Raw genomic sequence first — 22176 nt, 5'->3', positions numbered from 1 at the left:
AATCCCCATTAAATTAGCAATGGCATATTTCACAGATCTAGAATGAAAGTTCCAAAAATACATCTGGAATAAAAAAAAGACCTCGAATAGCTACAGCAATCCTGATAAAGAAAAACAAAGTAGGTGGGATCTCAATACGAGATATCAAGCTGTATTGCAAAGCCACTGTTCTTAAAACAGCTTGGTACTGGCACAAGAACAGACATATAAACCAATGGAATATAATAGAGATCCCAGAAATTGACCCAAACCACTATGCCCAATTAATACTCAACAAAGGAGGCAAGAGCATACAAGGAGTCAAGACAGTCTCTTCAATAAATGGTGTTGGGAAAATTGGACAGATACATGCAAAAAGATGAAACTAGACCACCAGCTCACACCATGCACAAAAATAAACTCAAAATGGATAAAAGACTTAAACGTAAGAGGGGAAACCATAAAAATACTAGAGGAATCCACAGGCAGCGAAATCGCAAACATATATCGAAGGAATTTCTTCTCTGATACTGCTCTAGGGCAATGGAAACTAAAGAGAAAATAAACAAATAGGACTACATCAAAATAAAAAGCTTTTGCATAGCAAAGGAAACCATCAACAAAACAACAAGATGGCCCACTAGATGGGAGAACATATTTGCCAATGATATCACCAATAAGGGTTTAATCTCCAATATTAACAGGGAACTCATGCAACTTAACAATAAGAAGATAAACAATCCAATCAAAAAAATGGGCAACGGACCTAGATAGACACTTTTCAAAAGAGGACATACAGAAGGCCGAAAGACATATGAAAACATGCTCAAAGTCACTAATTATATGAGAGATGCAAATCAAAACAACAATGCAGTATCATCTCACACCTGTCAGAATGGCTATCATCAACAAATCAACAAACAACAAGTGTTGGAGAGGATGTAAAGAAAAAGGAACCCTTCTGCACTGCTGGTGGGAATGCAGACTGGTGCAGCCACTGTGGAGAACAGTATGGAGTTTCCTCAAAAAACTATAAATGGAACTCCCATTTGACCCAGTGATCCCACTTCTAGGAATATATCCCAAGAAACCAGAAACACCAATCAGAAAGGATATATGCACCCCTATTTTTATATTTTTATATTTTTATATTTTTATATTTTTATATTTATATTTTTATATTTTTATAGCAGCACAATTCACCATAGCTAAGATTTGGAAACAGCCTAAGTGCCCATCAGCAGATAAATGGATTAAAAAACTGTGGTACATCTACACAGTGGAATACTACGCTGAGGTAAAAAAGTAGGAAAAAGAAGGAATTCTTGCCATTTGCAACAGCATGGATGGAACTGGAGAGCATTATGCTAAGTGAAATAAGCCATTCAGAGAAAGATAAATATCACATGATCTCACTCATTTGTGGATTATAGAGAACAACATAGACTGATGAACAAGGACAGATCCAAAGACAGAGAAACAGCGATCAGCCTATCAATCTCCAGAGGGAAAGTAGGGGAGGGTGGGGTTAATGGGAAGAGATCAACCAAGGACTTGTATGCGTGCATATAAGCCAAACCAATGGACATGGACAACAGGGGGATGAAAGCATGAGTGTGGGAGGGGGGAGGTTGGGGGTTAATTGGGGGGGATGAGGACACACTTGTAATACCTTAACCGATAAAGAAATTAAAGATAAAAAAATTTTTTCTTCCCAAAAGTGTAGTTAAAGAAGTAGCTGATATTTTTTAAACTAAGAATATGCACTTTTCTGACTTTCATAATTAATCAACTCCATCTGCTCATTCCCCAGTCATAAGAAAAATTGTGAGAGGAAATGATAGAATGTTACAGCATGTAATGCAGTGATTAATAAAAATGTTTAAAATATTTTTAAGAAAATCAAAGTAACAATAAATATTGCAATGTATCAACATCAGTTTGTTCAATATGAATTATCTCTAATCAAGATGCAAGGTTAGAACAATTGATATTTAAATGACTTAACTCATACTTTTGTTTTTGCTTACATCAATGACCTCCATCTTTCATAAAGCATTTTGATTAAAAACATAACCATTATAATTCTCTATAAGGTGTTCCTGATCAAAATGGCAACAAAATGTTAAAGCAGGACCTGATAGGCCTCGTCCCAACTTTCTATTATTATTCATAAACTAGAGGCCTGATGCACGAAATTCATGCATGAGGCAGGGAGAGTCCTTCAGCGCGGCCTGCACCCTCTCGCAATCTGGGACTACTGGCTCCTAACCGCTCGCCTGCCTGCCTGATCACCCCTAATTGCTCGCCTGCCTGCCTGATCACCCCTAACCACCTCTGCCTCAGCCCCCGCCACTGCAGCTTCATCTGGAACAGTGGTTCTCAACCTGTGGGTCGCGACCCCTTTGGCGGTCAAACGACCCTTTCACAGGGGTGGCCGAAGACCATCCTGCATATCAGATATTTACAGTACAATTCATAACAGTAGCAACATTACAGTTATGAAGTAGCAACAAAAATAATTTTATGGTTGGGTCACAACATGAGAAACTGTATTTAAAGGGCCAGAAGGTTGAGAACCATTGGTCTGGAAGGATGTCCAGAATGACATACGGAAGGTCATTCAGCTGTCTTGTCTAATTAGCTTATTATATTTTTATTATTATAGATTATTATCGATATACACAAAATTGTATTGTGTATATACTACTACACAATATCGTGTGTACTACTACCCTCTAAATAAAAAAGAAACAAGCAACAATCTACAATCTCATAAATTTATACGATTTCATGAGTAATTAACAAAAAACATTTTTTAGGCCCTCTGATAGGCCCTGGAAAGAAATTGGTAAATAAGGTCGAATACACCCTTTCCCTCACTGATAATCTCCCAAGGAATAGAAAACCTGTGTTGGTAAATGCAAGTATAACTAGAGAAACTAGATGTTATGGGAGAACAAAGAACACTAACCAAATTTACAAGGGAAAGCATTCTTAAGGAAAGGGTTTTCAAGCTGAGATTTTTATACATGAAACATGTTAACTTTCCATCATTTGAATTATAAAATTTATAATAGGGCCATAAAAAATTGAGTGTAGAATAATGAAATAAAGTGAATAAGCTTTATATAGGTTAAAAAAATTAAATATATTGCTATTGATTTCAGAAAGGAAAGGAGATGGAGAGAGAGAAACATCAATGATGAGAGAAAATCATTGATTGGCTGCCTCCTACAAATCCCACACTGGGGATGGAGCCTGTAACTCAGGCATATGCCTTGAACAGAATCAAATTGTGACCTTATGGTTCATAGGTCAATGCTCAACCACTGAGCCACACCAGCTGGGCTACCTAGGTAAAATTTGATAAGCAGTGAGCAAAGAACAGTGTGGATAGTGATGCGTGATCGAGGACAGTGGTTTTGCTGCCTGTAACTTTGGGATGCAGAAATATGCCAAACATAAAATTAAGTTGTCATTTCCCAGGGAAGATTTATCCAGCCTTGCTCAGATTTATAGCTCTGACTTTCCTTCATCATCGGGGAATTGTTTTCCCATTCATTTCTAGAGTACAACTCTTAGGACCCACTACTAGACAGAATTAGGAAAGAAAGCTTATGTCCTGTGATTCTTGCATGGTGGATACAGAAAAGACCAGGAGGTTAACATACTAAAAGTTATCTCTTCTGTAAGTACTACATTTGAAAAAACTATGTTTTTCAAAAACAATAATAACAATAATAATAATAATTTGAGGCAATCTCCTTGATCCCTCCCCAGAGAGGTCAAAAGATACAGTTTCAGTGAAATCAAGGGCACATAAAAATATATAAGGTCAAGATGACAACAGAGATTCAGAAAGGTGTGAAGCACAATGTGAAAACACTGTCAAAATATTATAAATAAAAATAGTTATAGAGTGTAAAATTAGCAAAGCAGTGGAAAACATTGAAAAAGTTTTTAAGTGAAAAGACATAAAAACTAATAAAAATGTATTATAGGAGAAGAATCTAAAACAACTAATATATTGTTAATTAATAATTTAAGCTGTTTTTTTCTTAAGAATATTTTTCAGTCTGCAAATACAAATAGGTCACCAAGCTTCAAGCAGCTTTTTGAATTTTAAGTTTAAGCAAACATCCAGGCAGAAAAACAGGTAATCTGTAATGAAAAAAAAAAAAATCAGATATAGCTCAGAATACTTACACAATAACTGCTAATATTATGAGTAACTTATTATGTGTTAGGTACTCTGTTAAGTACATTGGGCATATAAACACAAGTATTAACTAATCTAACCCACTGCACAAACTGTAAACTTAATATCCTCGTTAATTCCATGTAATAATTTAAAATAAAGAGGAGTTGAGTGACTTAATCATATTGAACAAATACTAAGCCAATATCAGTTTCAAACCCATTCTGTCTCAAAAGCTCATGCAACTAATAACAATGCTTTACTCAAAAGAAGTGCCATCCAGAATCATGGAAGCATGCAACAGACTGAGGATCCTCAGAGGGAAGCGGGGTGGGAAGAGATCAACCAAAGAACTTATATGCATATATGCATAACCCATGGACACAGACAAGAGTGGAGTAAAGGCCTGAGAAGGGGATGGGAGTGGGGAGGAGGGGATCAATGGGGAAAAGAAGAGGATATCTGTAATACTTTAAATAATAAAGATAATTTTTTTAATTTTTTTTTTATTAATTAAATCTTTATTGTTCAGATTATTACATTTGTTCCTCTTTTTTCCCCCTGTAACTCCCCTCCTCCCAGTTCCCGCCCCACCCTCTGCCCTCACTCCCCACCCACTGTCCTCATCCATAGGTGCACGATTTTTGTCCAGTCTCTTCCCGCATCTCCGACACCCCTTTCCCCCCCAAGAATAGTCAGTCCATTCCCTTTCTATGTCCCTCATTCTATTATAATCACCAGTTCATTCTGTTCATCGGATTATTTATTCACTTGATTCTTAGATTCACATGTTGATAGATGCATATTTGTTGTTCATAATTTGTATCTTTACCTTTTTCTTCCTCTTCCTCTTCTTAAAGGATACCTTTCAGCATTTCATATAATCCTGATTTGGTGGTGATGAACTCCTTTAGCTTTTCCTTATCTGTGAAGCTCTTTATCTGACCTTCAATTCTGAATGATAGCTTTGCTGGATAAAGTAATCTTGGTTGTAGGTTCTTGGTATTCATCATTTTGAATATTTCTTGCCACTCCCTTCTGGCCTGCAAAGTTTCTGTTGAGAAATCAGCTGACAGTCGTATGGGTATTCCCTTGTAGGTAACTGAGTTTCTTTCTCTTGCTGTTTTTAAGATTCTCTCTTTATCTTTTGCTCTTGGCATTTTAATTATGATGTGTCTTGGTGTGGTCCTCTTTGGATTCCTTTTGTTTGGGGTTCTCCGCGCTTCTTGGACCTGTAAGTCCATTTCTTTCACCAGGTGAGGGAAGTTTTCTGTCATTATTTCTTCAAATAGGTTTTTAATATCTTGCTCTCTCTCATCTTCTGGCACCCCTATAATTCTGATGTTGGTACGCCTGAAGCTGTCCCAGAGGCTCCTTACACTATCCTCGCATTTTTGGATTCTTTTTTCATTTTGCTTTTCCGGATGGGTGTTTTTTGCTTCCTCGCATTTCAAATCATTGACTTGATTCTTGCGCTCCTCTGTTCTGCTGTCGGGAGTCTGTATAATATTCTTTATTTCAGTCAGTGTATGCTTAATTTCTAGTTGATTCCCCAATATAACATCGAGGGTCTCATTAGTTTTCTTGTAGATCTCATTAAGTTTATCGGCGGCTTCTAAACAGTTCTTGAGAGACCTTAAAAGTGTGGTTCTGAACTCTAGATTTCCATTGACAATTTTGTCCTGTTTCTTTGTCTCCGCATTTTGTTATGCTTCCTTGGTGCACCCCCTAGTGGTCTTTGTTCGTGGTTTTATAGTTAAATCTTGATTGTTGTAGCTAATTCCAGGGAGGGTTTGACCTCCAGGCCAAGTGGCTATGAGAATCAGCTGTGTCAGCAGTGAGAGAACTTCTGTCCTCTAGGGAGGTGCTAATCTGGCGTTTGCCTGAGGCTATCTGGCAAATGCCTCTGTGCAGGGCTTGGGCGGGGCGGGTCGCACAGGATCAATAGGGTGGGCCGGAGAGAGCAGTGATGGCGGCTCTCAGTCCTGTCCCCAGGGGCTCTGCCTCTCTGAGTCCCAGCACCCGCTGCAAAGCTCGGAGAGAAAGCTGCACTCGCTCTGACCGAAGTCAGAGAGTCCCGCTTCTCCCGTTTGAGTCTGGGTCCCTAAAGACTCGCCCGGATCTGGAGCTCAGAGTCTGCGACTCCCTCCCGATTGAAAACGCCAACCGCGCCCTCCGCCGCCAGCCCACTCCGCGCACGCACTCCGCACCTCAGAATTTGACTTCAGCACTGCGCCTCTTCTGAGTGTCCGTATGCGTTTCTCTTTCCTCCTAGTTGTAGGACTTCCATTCAGCCAGCGTTCCAGTGGTTTTGGGTGATGTCCGTTCTGTCTTTTAGTTTCACTTTTGAAGTAGTTGTTCAAAGCAGCAAACTCCAGCGTTAACCTATGCTGCCATCTTGGTTCTCTCTAATAAAGATAATTTTTTAAAAAAGGAAGTGCCAGTATTAAAATGAGTTTGAAACATGTCCTGTGCAGGGTATAAACAAGGGAGAGATTATTAGGACTCAAAAAATCTCTAACTATACCAGCATACAGGCAATGGAAATAATACCATTGTGATAAGCTAGTTATTAATAACAGGAAAGGAGCAAAGGGATGGCCAAACATTATAGTCATGTCATTTGGGCAGCTTCACCAGGAAGCTGCAACTATGTACTCCCCAGGGAATCACCAACCTACGCCCTGCAAAACATTGGAGGAAGGGAGCTAACAAAGCAAAAATAGATACATCATGCCCAGAAAATTTGGGGTGATTTAGGGAAGGTCAAGCCTGGGGAACCATTGATTGACCAGATGGGTGTGGCCATTGCAAGCATATGACAATTTGGAAATACATAATCTCCTAAACAAAGGAGCTTTCTCTCTTGTGCTCTTGTTGTTCCCCTCTCTTGTGACTCTTGATTCATGGGGCTCTTTGCTCCTGCTTCCTTGCATTCGCCCATATGACCCATGGCCATGTGGACCCCACAGGCAATGGACTGGTGGACTATAACCGGAAACACAAGCTAAGCTAGCCTGATGCTGTACTGGACTCGGCTCCAACATAGAAAGGAAACACTGGATATTGACTCTGATTTTAGCTCTACTGAAGCCCCAGCTACACTTCTATGACTGAGAAAATGAAAATTGGACATTGGGAACTCAGGGATTTAATTCCACATAAATAAAAATCACTCATTCACCAGCACGAGTCTCAGAAAATTCCTCTTCTCCAGATATTACAAGAATTCCACTCTCCCTGCCCCCTGAAAATGGGGGAGATGAGGTCAGATAACAGAAAGACATTTAAGTTATAAAAGAATTTAGAAATCATTATTTCTCTTTCCTAAGAGGAGAAGAATTTAAGATTCATTCATAAATAGAGGTAAATTAAAATACCAATATTGTAAAAGCAATGGTATAATAATATTGGCAAGTAAACTAAACATATAAATATTGCAATAAATACAGTTAAAATGAATGCAAGAATCAAAACAAGTTATTGAAAAATATAATTTTGAGATGAATCAATTATTTATAAGCTGCATTTCTAACTTTCAAAATAGATTAACAAGCATTGTAAAGTAAAAAGAAATATTAAAACTTGTAAAAATGCACTTCATTTTTCACTATGAAGGAATGGTTGAATTACTTCCTTTTGTGTTTGTAATTATTTTTACAGAAATATGCATTCACCTATGCGTACGATGAAATTAAAGTAACTGCTCTTGTAATTAAGAACAAGATTTCAATCTTTCCAGTTTTGTGGATGAAAAAAATTTGTATTTCTAAATTGCAAATAAGCAGAAAGTAGGAAAGCATAAAGCAATATAACCAAAATAAATCCAGACTTTAAGGCTAGCTCAATGATACCACAAAGCTGTGTTGGTTTGCAAGAAACAGACATAAATCAAGATACACAAAATGCCTAAACATTTCTAAAATAAACAGCAGGAGAACATAGAACAAAAATCAGGAGCACTGATATTCTTATTAGCAAGAGGAGAATTCCAAGTAAAAAGCATGATATTTTCTATCTTATACATAAAGCAATTATCAATTCAATATCAAAGATAGCAATATTACCCTAGCCAGTTTTGCTCAGTGGATAGAGCATCGGCCTTCAGACTGTAGGGTCCCAGGTTCATTTCCAGTTGCGGGCACATACCTTGGTTGCAGACTTGATCCCCAGCTCTTGTCAGAGCACATACAGGAGGTAACCAATTGATGTGTCTCTTTCACATTGATGTTTCTCTCCGCCTCCCCCTCCCCACACACACACACTCTCTCTCTAAAATTCAATGTAAAAATATCCTTAGGTCAGGATTAACAACAACATGATAGCAATATCAAAGATTTCATGGATTCAGAGAGAAGACCTTAAGCTTAATAAGGTCTTCTTAATGAAGTAGCTCTGAAATTCTCATAGTAACAGAAAGGGAAAGATGGTTGTTGGTGATGTTTATACAAAAGGAAGTGCCATGGAGTCATGGAAGCATCCAACAGATTGTGCTTTATGAACTCAGAAGAATGAAATCAAGTAAATAATTGTTGTAGTTCAACATAGTTCATTATAATTAATCTTACATGTATATGATATAGTATATGCAAATCTTCCAAATAGCTATATGAATTTTGGAACAAAAATTAGCATGATTATTGTTTCTCTGATGTAACTGATTACTTTATTCAGTAAAATAATGTGGAAAAAGCAATGGTTGATTTTTTAAAATGCCATTGATATGAAGGTGGGAGACACCAAAGAAAATTAATTGTATAGAGAGGATACAGGACATTTTTATGACTCTGCTATCATATGTGTGCAAATATAAGAGGCCTTATTTTGATGAAATACACAGGTCTTTTAATCCCAAGGTTAGCACACAACCTTAAATATACTTAGCTTCAGAAACTCTGATTTCACAGCGGGTGTGTCTTGCTTACCAGTTTTCTCCTTGAACTCCTGGATCTTGATTCTTGCTTTTAAAGAGTATCTACCTGAGTTATCTACTCATGAAAATACTTTCATGATTGTTTTTAAATACACTTGATAACAATAAGACACTTATTTGATTTGGACAAGGGTTTCCAATGGCATTTTCACTTCTTTCTAAGGCAATCTGGGGATATTTTTTGATTGTCACTGTGATTAGAGGATATCATTGTCTATTTGAGGGGGAAAATAATGGATTTATGCTCTACAACTTTCAAGAAAACTACCAGTTATTCATGTAGATGGAAAATGTATTAATAATTATTAAGCCTAGAACATTACTCTGCTTTAATTATAAGAACAAATTATTTTTACATGATTTTACTATACAGTAAAATTATTAGGAATACAATATATGCGAATTGAGAGAAAAGTCTACCTTTTTTCATTTTGAATTTTGCAAAATTAGGTAACAATTTCAGATAATTAAGTCATTAATGTCAATGTAGAAGATAGTTTTTAAGATGCAAATTTAATGCTACTGTGTAACTTTTGTATCTGAAGCAATTTCTTCATAAACGTACTGCTTCTGATGACTTTATAGTCATCAGATATTTATATTACCTTGTTATAAGTTAATTTTGCAAATCTTTATTATTTTATAGCAGTATGGGCTTTTATTTGTTTGTTTAGTTTTGTACTTAATTCCATTTTCCTGCAATATCTATTCTCACAGTTTCATATCAATGGAGACTTATCTATATCTATCTTTATATAAAAGCCTAAGTGACCTTACAATGAAACGACTGGAACGAGCGGTTGCTATGATGCATACGAGCACCAGGGAGCAGATGCTCAACGCAGGAGTGGCCCCCAGCCTACAGACCCCAATCACCAATGAGACCTACCGGTCAACCTCCCAGTCCCTCCCCCTGGCTGGAAGGCCAAGGTCGCCTGATCGGAGCCAGGCCCCTGGGCTGGGACTTGGAACTGGGGGTGGGTGGCAGTGGATGTGGCCCCTTTCCCAGGGGGCCTGATGGCTGGCTCCCTCCTCAGAGCTGGTGGCCAACCTCTTGGGTCCCTACCCTTGGCTGTCAGGGCCCAAGCTGGGACGGGGAACTGGGGGATGGGTGGCGGTTGACACAGGCAGCGAGGGAAGGAGAAGACGGGGAGGTGGGGAGGCGAGGAATCTGATTGGTCCTGATTGCCGGCCAGGCCTAGGGGGGCCCACCCATGCCCAAATTTCATGCACCAGGCCTCTAGTTAACTATAATAGGAAATGATCTATCAAGACAGATTAAATTACTCAGAATACCTTGCATTTATGTGTCTCTGTAGATTTTTATCAATGGGATATAAGAGGAATGTATAAGCAACATCAAATTTTTCCCTTAAAAGTTTGGGGTGTGTGTTGTTTTATCCAGGACTTAGGGACTAATGATTGTGAGTTTATTCCACTCATGTGGGGGAGGGAAACAAAATATGTGATGATAGGAAAGCAGAACCGAACACCCATGTCCCTGAATGACCTTGGAGATCAGAACTGCCCACCTGCCCTCAAACACCTGCAACTCACAACTGTTACCTAAAAGAGAAATAGATCCCCCTCTATGAAAACACACTTTGTTTGGTATTCTTTTTATTATACAAGCTTATCTTAGCTTATAACCTACATATATAAACATTATTAAGTATTTCTCAGTAAAAGTGGGGCTGATAGTGTTGAGAACTGTTTGAAATTATAACTATGCATACTGAAATGAGAATCATGAACATTTTATTATGCATAGTTACATAAAATGAGACACACCAACAGTTTACAAAAGCAATACAGTAAAATCATTATTCATTAATTTGGCCACAGAAAAAAATGATAATTTGTACTTTTTTTCCAGTCTAGATTTTGCCTTTCCAGGTTGCAGGTGTCTTTACTCTAATTAAACTGCTCTTTTTGTTGATGTCCCGAGGAATGATTGCTTGTTTACTCAGGGCCCTATTTCCAATTGGCAATAGTTCTTAGGCTCTACTCATAGACTTACTCCAGTTGCATTCACTAGACATACAGTTTTTATTATTTGATAAAGTTACAATGCTTCAACATGCTCTTGAAAAAATAACTATCTTCATTCTGACTTGTTCAGGAGGGTGGTTACATCTGGTTTGAACATTTCCTTTCCATTACATCCCTTACATCCAAAGTAGAGATTGTCAACCCATGTGCCACAAGAATTGTTAAAATATACAATACCTGACTATTTGTTTTTTTCATTAAATCTTCATTGTTCTGATTATTACAGTTGTTCCTCCCCCCCCCCCCCCATAGCTCCCCTCCACCGGTTCCCAACCCACCCTCTGCCCAATGTCCTCATCCATAGCTGTACGATTTTTGTCCAGTCTCTTCCCGCACCCCTCACACCCCTTCCTCCCTGGAGAATAGTCAGTCCACTCCCTTTCTAAGCCCCTGATTCTATTATATTCACCAGTTTATTCTGTTCATCAGATTATTTATTCACTTGATTTTTAGATTCACTTGTTGATAGATGTGTATTTGTTCTTCATAATTTGTATCTTTACCTTTTTCTCCTTCCTCCTCTTCTTAAAGGATACCTTTCAACGCCTTCAACCAGGAGCTCTTTTCACTTATGGGTATGAAACCTCCCATCTCTGGAGCCAAGATGATTCTCATCACAAAAGCTGCTATTAAAGCCATGAAGCTTTATAAACATGTAGTTCAAATAGTAGAAAAGTTCATCAAAAAGTGTAAACCAGAATACAAGGTTCCAGGGTTATATGTAATCAACTCAATTGTACGACAGTCTCGTCACCAGTTTGGAACTGATAAAGATGTTTTTGGGCCAAGATTCTCTAAAAACATAACCGCCACATTCCAATATTTATATCTTTGTCCATCTGAAGATAAGAGTAAAATAGTCTGTGTGCTGAACCTTTGGCAAAAAAATGGAGTCTTCAAAATTGAAATTATCCAGCCCCTTCTGGACATGGCACGGGAGCAGCAGCGCCGTCCCGGGCCCGACAGCATCGCCAACAATGAAGGTTCGCTGCCTCCTCCAGTTAAAGTTTCTTCTGAACCCCCACTGGTCACTACAAACTCTGTGCCATCCGTCCAGCAGCTGCCCAGTTCGGATGCTTTTGCTGCTGTGGCCCAGCTGTTTCAGACGACCCAAGGGCAGCAGCTTCAGCAGGTCCTTCAGACTTTTCAGCAGCCTCCAGAACCACAGTCTCCCGCCATTGACAATGCTGTGATGGCTCAGGTTCAGGCCATCACAGCTCAGTTAACGACAACTCCGGCACCACCGCCTGAGCAGAAGGCCATGTTGTTTGACAAGAAGCTACTTGATCGATTTGATTATGACGATGAGCCAGAAGCTGTGGAAGAATCGAAGAAAGAAGATGCTGCTGCCGCTGCTGCCAGTACCACCTCTGCTGCTGCTTCACCTGCTGCTGCCCCGGCCCCTCCCGCTGCTGCCGTGCCCGCTGCATCTCCACCGCAGGCGCCCTTTGGGTATCCTGGAGATGGCATGCAGCAACCAGCGTATCCCCAACATCAGAATATGGATCCGTTTCAGCCGCCGATGATGGCAATGCAACAGGACCCAGTGCACCATCAGATACAGGTTCCACTTCCTCCTAATGGACAGATGCCAGGGTTCAGCCTTCTGCCCCCGCCTGCGTTCCCTGCCCTGGCTCCGCCTGTGCTTCCTCCTGCTGCCCCTGTGCAGCAGCAGTTCCAGGCCCCCTTCCCGGCCCCCAGTGAGCCGCTCCCACAGAAAGCCCAGCAGGAAATGAAAGTAGAACAGCCTTGTATTCAAGAGGTGAAGCGGCATATGTCTGATAACAGAAAGTCCAGATCTAGGTCACCAAAAAGGAGGCGCTCTCGATCTGGTTCTAGATCTCGACGGTCTCGGCATCGACGCTCTCGATCTCGGTCCCGGGACAGACGCCGCCATTCTCCTCGCTCTTGATCCCAAGAAAGACGGGACCGAGAGAAAGAGAGAGAGGGCTGGCAGAAAGGCCTTCCTCCCGTCAAGTCCGAGACCGCGAGCGTTTGTAGCACTACACTCTGGGTGGGACAGCTGGACAAAAGGACGACTCAGCAGGACGTTGCCAGTCTCTTAGAAGAGTTTGGTCCAATTGAATCGATTAATATGATTCCTGCCAGAGGCTGTGCCTACATTGTTATGGTGCATAGGCAAGACGCCTACCACGCCCTGCAGAAGCTGAGCCGAGGGAACTATAAAGTGAACCAGAAGTCCATAAAGATCGTCTGGGCCTTAAACACAGGCATCAAGGCGGACTACAAGCAGTATTGGGACGTGGAGCTGGGTGTGACCTACGTTCCTTGGGACAAAGTGAAGCCTGAGGAGCTGGAGGGCTTTTGTGAAGGAGGCATGTTGGACAGCGACACGCTTAACCCAGAGTGGAAAGGAATTCCCAAGAAGCATGAGAATGAAGTTGCTCAGAATGGAGGGGCAGAAAGCTCACATGCAGAACCAGTGTCACCCATACCCAAGCCTTTGCCGGTGCCCGTCCCTCCTATTCCCGTCCCCGCACCTATCACAGTACCTCCTCCACAGGTCCCCCCACATCAGCCAGGGCCTCCTGTGGTTGGTGCTCTCCAGCCGTCCACTTTCACGCCGCCTCTGGGAATTCCGCCGCCGGGCTTCCGTCCTGGCGTTCCTCCGCCGCCGCCTCCTCCACCCTTTTTAGGCCCAGGATTCAACCCAATGCATTTACCACCAGGCTTTCTTCCTCCCGGACCCCCACCTCCTGTAACTCCACCCGTGTCCATTCCTCCTCCTCACACACCACCAATGAGCATCCCAAACTCTACTATTGCTGGTAAAAGCGAAGACCCCACCAAAGACTTACCTATTGGAAATCCCATTCCAACAGTGGTGTCTGGGGCTAGAGGAAACGCCGAGTCTGGTGACGGTGTGAACATGTACGGCTCTGCCGCGCCGCCCGCCGCGCCCACGAGTCTGCCCACCCCTCCGGTCGGTCACCCAGCCTGTCTCGCTTCTGGGTTCTCAAGGAGTTGCGCCTGGGCCTGTGATTGGGCTCCAGGCGCCGTCCACGGGCCTCCTCGGGGCGCGGCCCGGGCTGATCCCCCTGCAGCGCCCGCCGGGAATGCCTCCGCCTCACCTGCAGCGCTTCCCCCTGATGCTGCCCTGGCCCATGCGGTTCAGGAATGACAGCCGGCAGCAGCAGTTCAGTTAGAAGAGAGTTTTGGAAGGAGGTCCTTCGGGAATAGGGTGGACGGCGAGCGGGACCGCTACGGGAGCCGCGGCGACTGGAGGGAGAACAGCCGCCGGGAGAGGAGCCCTGAGCGGGACCGACACAGAGACGCGGAGGACAGGGGCCGGCGGGCTGGCGGGCACCGCGACCGCGAGAGAGATTCGCGGGATAGAGAGTCCCGCAGAGAGGAGGAGGCCGGGCCAAGGAGAAGCCAAGGGGGTCGACAGGGCCGCCGAGCCGCCCCGACCCAGGCGGGGGGCGCAGACCCAGCCCCGGACCTCGCCACGGGGGCGCCCGAGCCGGCGCCGGCCCCGCCTGCTGCAGAGCGGCCCGCAGAGGCTGCCTCACCCGCAGACCCCGAGAAGGCCCCCTCGGCGGCCGAGGCCCGCTAGCCGGCCGGCCGCGCGGGACGGACGCACGCTGGGGTACAGTGTACAGATGCTGTATCATACTGGCTCCCGCTGGCCGCCCCTGGTAGGGATGGGGCGCTATAAGCAATTTGATTGCTTCCCTTCTATTTAAAAATAGCCACAAAAAAACAAAAAATACTGAAAATATGAATAAATATTACCCTTTTTGCTGTAACTTTTTTAACGTTTTGACTTTAAAAAGTTTAAAAATCGTAATTAGAAGTGCTCTCTATTTTTTTTTTTTTTAATTTAAGACAAGGTTAACAGTGAAAGCTCAACAATAGGGATGTTTTCAATAAACTCTATTTTCGTAACAAAAAAATATATATCTTAAAAAAACAGCCAACCAACCACAAAAACTATTATACCAAGCAGATTTATTTCTGTTTATTCCCCACCAGTGCCTTCCTAGTAGTATTGACTTTGCTTTAAAACAGTTGGATTAAACTAAGATTAATAACTGAGATTAATGCAAAGGCAACCTTCCTGCTGCTTTCCCATTGGGGTGGGACATTTCCAACCTAAGTGTATAATGCTATAGCTCTCATTAAATGCGCACCATGCGAGGGGGAGTCAGTTTAAGACCTAGGAAGGAATGCCAATGGGTGGGAGATCAATATAAACAGAATTTATTTTTGTTCCTTAAAAGATGTGAATGCTGTGAATATAAATGTTTTTTGTTTTTATTTGGCCTTTAAAATTGTCTTTATTTCTTATAATTCATTTAAAACCATCCACCTGAGGATTAACTCCCACAGATGCACCTGGAGCCCAAATCCCTCCCCAAGCAAACCAGATGGTCCCATGAACTCCCCAACCTTTGTCCCTGCAATCCTGTACCTGGGCTGGGTCCCTCCCTTTCCCCATTTACACTGAGCATGAACCTGAAACGTGGGTGCCCCCTGCATAATGCACCCTGGTCCGAGAGGTTTCAGGTTCCAGGGGCCCAGTTGGAAGCCCTTGTTCGGTACACCTAGTGAGCAAGGTCACTACAGAGGCACATCTCGGGTGTGCTAGAGTCATTGGTGCAAAGACGGATGGTCCTGCGTTGTCCTAACTCCCTCAGTGTCTCCGTGAGCTCAGCCCTGGTCAGGGCCACTCTCTCCTGGTCCACAGTCCCCTGGGGCCCGTAACACTCCAGGGGGATGGGGTAATACTCCAACTCTAAACTGCGCAGCTCGGCTGTGTGGTGCAGCAGCTTCTTTAAGGTGGCCACGGAGAGGTTGTTCTTAGTGATGGTGAATTCCCTGAGCTGGTGACAGCAGCTCAGGACAGGCAGGATGGCCTCGAATTGGCAGTCTACCATCCCACAGTTATCTAGGTGCAGGTCCTGGAGGGTGGGTGCCACTGCCTCCAGCAGAGCTCGGAGGGGCTTGGGACTAAAATCAGCGAGTTTGGCGAAATACAAACACAGGGACTTCAGCTGCCTGAGGTTCGGGCACTGGAACAGGTGTGTCAGGTCTGATTGCGTCAGCTGCTGGCAACTGCCTATGAGGAGTTCATCCAAGGGGGTCTGCAGGCACCTGAGCATCTCGTCCAGACGGTCTCGTAGGAAGGAGGGAGATTGCAAGTAGAGCTTCTTGAGGTGCCGCAGATTGCCCATCTGAAAGAGGAATTGGGAAACGTATACCTGCCCCTCCTGCTCCTCCCTTTCCCATTCCTGTTCCTCACTCTCCCACTCCTGCTTGGCTCCCTCCGACTTCCTCAAATATTCCTCCTCCAAGTCCTCCATCTTTTCCTTCTGTTCCTCTTGCTCCTCTTCCTCCTGCACTTCCTCCTCCTCTTCTATTTCCTCCTCCTCCATTTCTCCCTCTTCCTCCTCCTCCTCCTGTTCATTCTCTCCCTCACCTAACACCTTGATGTGGTAGAGAGAGAGACTCTGCAGGTTAGTCATCTGACCCAGGTAGTTAGCAAATGCCCCCAGGGTGGGCAGGTCCCAGGTGCAGAACACTTGCACCTCCTGGATGCAGTCCAGCTGCACCCTATCCAGGACCTTCCTGGCTCTCTGGAGGGGAAATTCATAAAATTTCAACATCTTGCAGCACAGGTGTACCACAGCTTTCCTCTGCTGCTGGGCCCATTGGATGACGTACATGTAAAACTTAAATGTGCCCATTTCACTGAAATTAATGTCTAAAACCACCTTCAAGTGAGGCAAGGTGTGGTCCGTGTTGGGGCTGGAGCAGTACACAGCCACTAGTCCTGTCTGAGAGCACTCCTGGGTGCTGTGTGCACACCACCTTATCCGGAGGTTGACATCCATGCTCCTTAAATCCAGCACCTGCAGTTTCCACCTGCTGGGGTGAACATTTTGGGCAGACAGATCGGCAAGCCCCTCCAACACCGCTTTTAAGACCATGACTGGAGGTGGCCTCCCCAGGCTCCCCAGAGGGAGGACAGAGCAGGGCCAGGCTTGCACCATTGCCTTCAGGGGCTCCCATTTTCTCTGAAGGCAGGCCAGGATGAACAGCGGCGGAAAGAGCTGAGTGGGCAGGTACTTCAGAGCTGCGATGACCGCAACCTGGTCCCTCAACAGGCTCTCTCCTGCCAGCCTCCGGAGTCTGGCTGGGTTCCGGGTGCTCATCTTCAAGGTGCTCAACAAAAACGTCCGCTGTGACTGGGGCTCAGATCTCAGACCTGGTGGAGAAAGAACCACAGCACTGACTGCACAGCTGGAGGACTCCTGAATATAAATATTTTGATAAACTGCTTGCTTATTCATTTTCACTTATACACACAGCAACAGACTGTGTCTACACCACAGAAAGAGAATAAACTATTACATGTTTTACCCTGGAATGTCTTCTTAATCTGGTTGGAAAATTTTTAAGTTAACAGTTATTAGATAGTTACTTAAATATAGCTAAGGAATTGATTTTGTTAGACCATTTATCTGAATAACAAAAATAGACTAAGTCTGAGAGTCCTGTTAAACAAAAAACAACTTCAAAGACTGAAAGCCTTTAAAAAATAATACAGTAATCAATAAATAAAAAGAGTAAACTCTGTTTCGTGTATTCATAACTGTAAACCTATTTTGTCCCACCCTTTATAGAAAGTTAATATAGTAGACATGTACAATGTGGTTTCAATTGGGGAAGATAAGAAAATAGTTGAGAAGTCTATTGTAGCCACAGAGTGTGATGCTGAAGACTAGGACTGGAGTTGTGTCAGGAAGGGACAAACATTGGAGACGTTTCCAGATTGAGGGGACACATGTAACTGGGGACTCACTGAATGTATGGGGCAGCCATCAGAAAAAGATAAAAAATGATTCCTAAGGGTTGCCCTGATACTATAAATTGCATTTCATTAAGATCAACAAGAAGTTTGGGTATTGAATTTTTTCAGAAGTACATATGAAAAAAAGGTTCATTTAAGGGATGTTTAATTTATTGGGAAATGAAAAGTTATTCCTAAAGAAACTATAAGTATTGTGGATTATACACACTATTAGACAGCAGAGACCATTCCATCTCCCTTGGCTCCCTCATGTGTTGTAAGATTCACATTTTTTCTTCTTTTTTTTATGACCTAGTTTCAAAAGTCATGCATTCTGGTTGTTACTATTGAGCCACTAAAACCAGCCCACATTCAAGGACAGGAGAATTGGAACCTTTCGAAGGGAGGCACCTCAAAGAGTATATGGACATATTTAAAAATCAACATGACACTAATGACAGTATCAGTGGAAATGTAATCATTTCATGCCTGTGCTGTAATCATTTCATTGCCTTTAAATATTTACAGACTTCAAACTCCTACAGTACCCTCTCAGAATATGCTGCATAGAAATGAGCTGTTACCTCTGACACTTCTTTCTTACTGCTTTTCTCTTCCCTACTATAGATATTCTGTGGATATTTTATGTGGTACTTCATAACATAATAAGTCATTTATCCATTAAAAAAGGGGGGTGGGAGTTTATTGAGTGTGGACCAAGAAAACGACCAGGTCCTGAGGCATGAAGTCTGAATTACCAGCAGCTTCACTAGGTGGAGAAAGTAACACATCCACTGACTTGGAGTTGAAAAGTGCCTTTATACATTTTTGGGGGGCAGAGGGGTGGTGGTGGTGGAAAGATGTAAGTTGGTTTGAAATAATTTACATTGGTTACAGATAACAGGTTGTGGAAAGGTGATGTGGGGTTGGGGGAAGGGCGGGGGCATGGTCTATAAGGAAGAAATATTCACTACATTTGATTGGTTGTGGTCAATAATCTTGAGGGCTCATGCATATTCAGGATGCCCTATGTCTAGTCCTCAGCTAATAGATGCCTGGAGGTTGGCTCAGAGGACCAACATCAGGAATGTAAACAGTCTTTTTAAAAATATTTCATTGATTTTTTACAGAGAGGAAGGGAGAGAAATAGAGAGTTAGAAACATCAATCAGCTGCCTTCTGCACACCCCCTACTGGAGATGTGCCCACAACCAAGGTACATGCCCTTGACCAGAATTGAACCCGGGACCCTTCAGTCTACAGGCCGACTCTCTATCCACTGAGCCAAACCGGTTACGGCTGTTCAGAATTTTAAAGGCTGAAAACAAGTGTCAGCTGAACTGTGTTATCCTCTAAGGCAATGGTTCTCAACCTTGGCTGCACATTAGAATCACCTGGGAATCTTTTTAAAATCCTGATTTCTGGGCCTCATCCTCTGGAAATTCTTTTTGTTACTAATGTTGTGGCCGTACCCCATAACAAAGAAACAGAATTGACTTTGAAGAGGCAAATTCTTCTGTTTTGGAGAGAGCCATGTGATTTTCATGACAAGAAATCACTAGTGGTTAAGATGATCAATATTAAAATATTAAAGATCAGAGAGGAAATAAATGACATAGAGACAAAAAAACCCCAAAAAACCCAAAAAACAAAAAATACAATACAAATGATAAATAAAACCAAGCGCTGGTTCTTTGAAAGGATAAGCAAGATTGAGGAACCTCTAGTCAGGCTCACCAAGAAGCAAAGAGAGAGGACCAACTATATATATATATATAATCAGAAATGAAAGAGGTGAAGTAACAACTGACCCCACAGACATACAAAGGATTATAAAAGAAAATACTATGAACAACTCTACTCCAACAAACTGGACAACCTTGAAGAAATGGACATATTCCTAGAAAAAAATACAATCTTTCAAAACTCAATCAGCAGGCATCAGAAAACCTGAATAGGCCAATAACTACTGATGAAAGTGAAGCAGTAATCAGAACACTTCCAGATGGCTTCACAGGGGAGTTTTATCGTTCTTCAAAGAAAAGCTAAAACCTACCCTCCTCAGACTATTTCAAAAAATTCAAGAAGAACACTGCCAAGCTCTTTCTATGAAGCCAGCTTTACCCTAATCCCAAAACCGGATAAAGACACTACAAAGAAAGAGTATTACAGGCCAATATCTCTAATGAACATCGGTGCTAAGGTCCTCAACAAAATATTAGCGAATCACATGCAGCAATACATTAAAAAGATCCATCCCGCCCTAACTGGTTTGGCTCAGCGGATAAAGCATCGGCCTGCGGACTCAAGGGTCCCAGGTTCGATTCCGGTCAAGGGCATGTATCTTGGTTGCGGACACATCCCCAGTGGGGAGTTTGCAGGAGGCAGCTGATCGATGTTTCTCTCTCATCGATGTTTCTAACTATCCCCCTCCCTTTCTCTCTGTAAAAAATCAATAAAATATATATTTAAAAAAATCCAACCTGGCCAGTTTGGCTCAGTGGAGGGAGTGTCAGCCTGCAGACTGAAGGGTCCCAGGTATGATTCCAGCCAAGAGCACATGCCTGGGTTGTGGGCTTGATTCCCAGTGCCACAAATTGAGTGGGCTAAAATAAAAAACAAACTCATGATCTTACCGTTCTGGAGGTTGAAAAGGGCCTCAATGTAAAGGGTCTCAATGGGCTAAAAGCAAGATTCAGGCAGTGCTGTTTTCCTTCCTGGGAGCACCAGAGGATAGCCGGCTTTCCTGACTTTTCCAGTCTCTACAGGCTGTTTTTCTTGGCTCAAGGCTCCCTGAACACTTTCATAGCAAACAATGGCCAGTGGAGTGTGTCTCTCTCACTGTGCAACTTCGACTCTACACTGCTGCTCTCTCCCTTTTAAGGACCCTATGATTACAGTGGTATCACCTGTATACCATACGATACAGTCTTCTCGGTGTCAGCCAATTAACCACCTTAATATCATTATCACCTGATGCTTCCTTGTCATGAAACATCACACATCCAGGACTCCTAGGGATCTGGCTTCTTTGGAAGCCATTATTCTGCCTACCACAAACTTATGTAGCAATTTTGGGAGAATTTCTCATAGACATTGTATATCTCTTAATTAATTTATGTCTTCTTTTATCAGGAATTTTAAATTTGCTTTCAAAGTTCAGGTCTTTTTTTTATTTTATTTTATTTTTTAAATATATTTTATTGATTTTTCACAGAGAGGAAGGGAGAGAGATAGAGAGCTAGAAACATCGATGAGAGAGAAACATCGATCAGCTGCCTCCTGCACATCTCCCACTGGGGATATGCCCGCAACCCAGGTAGATGCCCTCAACTGGAATCGAACCTGGGACCCTTCAGTCCACAGGCCGACGCTCCATCCACTGAGCCAAACCGGTTTTGGCTCAAAGTTCAGGTCTTGTGCATATTTTGCTAAGTTTAATATCTAAGTATTTCTTTTCTTTGGGGTCTACTTTATCAATTTTTTCATGGATCGCTCCTTTGATGTTGTGTCTAAAAAAATTAGTGCCAAACACAGGTCATCTATAGTTGCTCCATTTTTTTTTCCTTTTTTTTTAAAAAAAAAATGTTATCTTCGAGGAATTTTTAGTTTTTCATTTGCCATTTCATGATCCATTTTCAGTTAATCTTTGTGAAGGGTATAAGATCTGTCTATTCAGGGTTTCCCCCCAAAAATGCATACACACTTGACCCTCGGGGCACTCAATCTCCTGTAGACAGAAAACAATATGCAAAAAGCTCCTCAGTCCCCAGGCAAAGAATATTCTCCAAAATCTTTTTTAGACATGGCCTGTGGAAGTAAGGGAAAGTGCCTCGAGGGCCATGAGGAACATTAGCCTGGGAAGTTTTGCTCCAGGAGGGTGTGTGCGTGTGCGCACGTGTGTGCGCATGTGTGTATGTGTGAGTGTGTGCATGTGTGCGTGTGTGTTTCTGTATGTGTGTGCGCGCACGCGCGTGCATATGTGTAGTTTTACTACTCCTATTGGATACAGATGGGTGTTGGCTTTTTATTTCTGGTGCCATGATTTAATGGGCTATTTGGCTCTCTCTTCTGGGAGAGAGTGACTGTGAGAGGATAACCAAGTATTTTGTGGCCAAAAATATGAATAAAGGTAGATTATATTAGGGTTTACCTTCATTTCTGTTTCTAAGTGGGGTTTATCCTGTGGGAGAAT

At 42.6% G+C, this 22176-nt stretch overlaps 2 protein-coding genes across 2 annotated transcripts in view; one reads left to right on the top strand and one right to left on the bottom strand.

Annotated features, from left to right (window-relative positions):
• LOC308519261 (SR-related and CTD-associated factor 4-like) overlaps positions 1-14742 on the top strand; it is a gene marked incomplete at both ends in the record, with an annotated part of 36356 nt that extends 21614 nt beyond the window's left edge. The window contains 4 exon segments of the mRNA XM_081091245.1: positions 11697-13074; positions 13078-14112; positions 14114-14327; positions 14330-14742. Coding sequence (XP_080947371.1) covers positions 11697-13074; positions 13078-14112; positions 14114-14327; positions 14330-14742 — 3040 coding nt within the window.
• A 991-nt stretch (positions 14743-15733) lies between these two features.
• LOC308519260 (PRAME family member 12-like) lies at positions 15734-17344 on the bottom strand (the record flags this gene model as incomplete). Its single annotated transcript, XM_081091244.1, has 2 exons — positions 15734-16363; positions 16616-17344. The coding sequence occupies 2 exons, from the start codon at positions 17342-17344 to the stop codon at positions 15734-15736; spliced, it is 1359 nt and encodes a 452-aa protein (XP_080947370.1).
• Between the last annotated feature and the right edge of the window lie 4832 nt (positions 17345-22176).

Source organism: Myotis nattereri (assembly GCF_964212035.1).
Source record: "Myotis nattereri genome assembly, chromosome: 5".
Taxonomy (NCBI): domain Eukaryota; kingdom Metazoa; phylum Chordata; class Mammalia; order Chiroptera; family Vespertilionidae; genus Myotis; species Myotis nattereri.
Note: the sequence above shows the minus strand (reverse complement) of the source record. Positions and strands in the feature narration are given on the sequence as shown.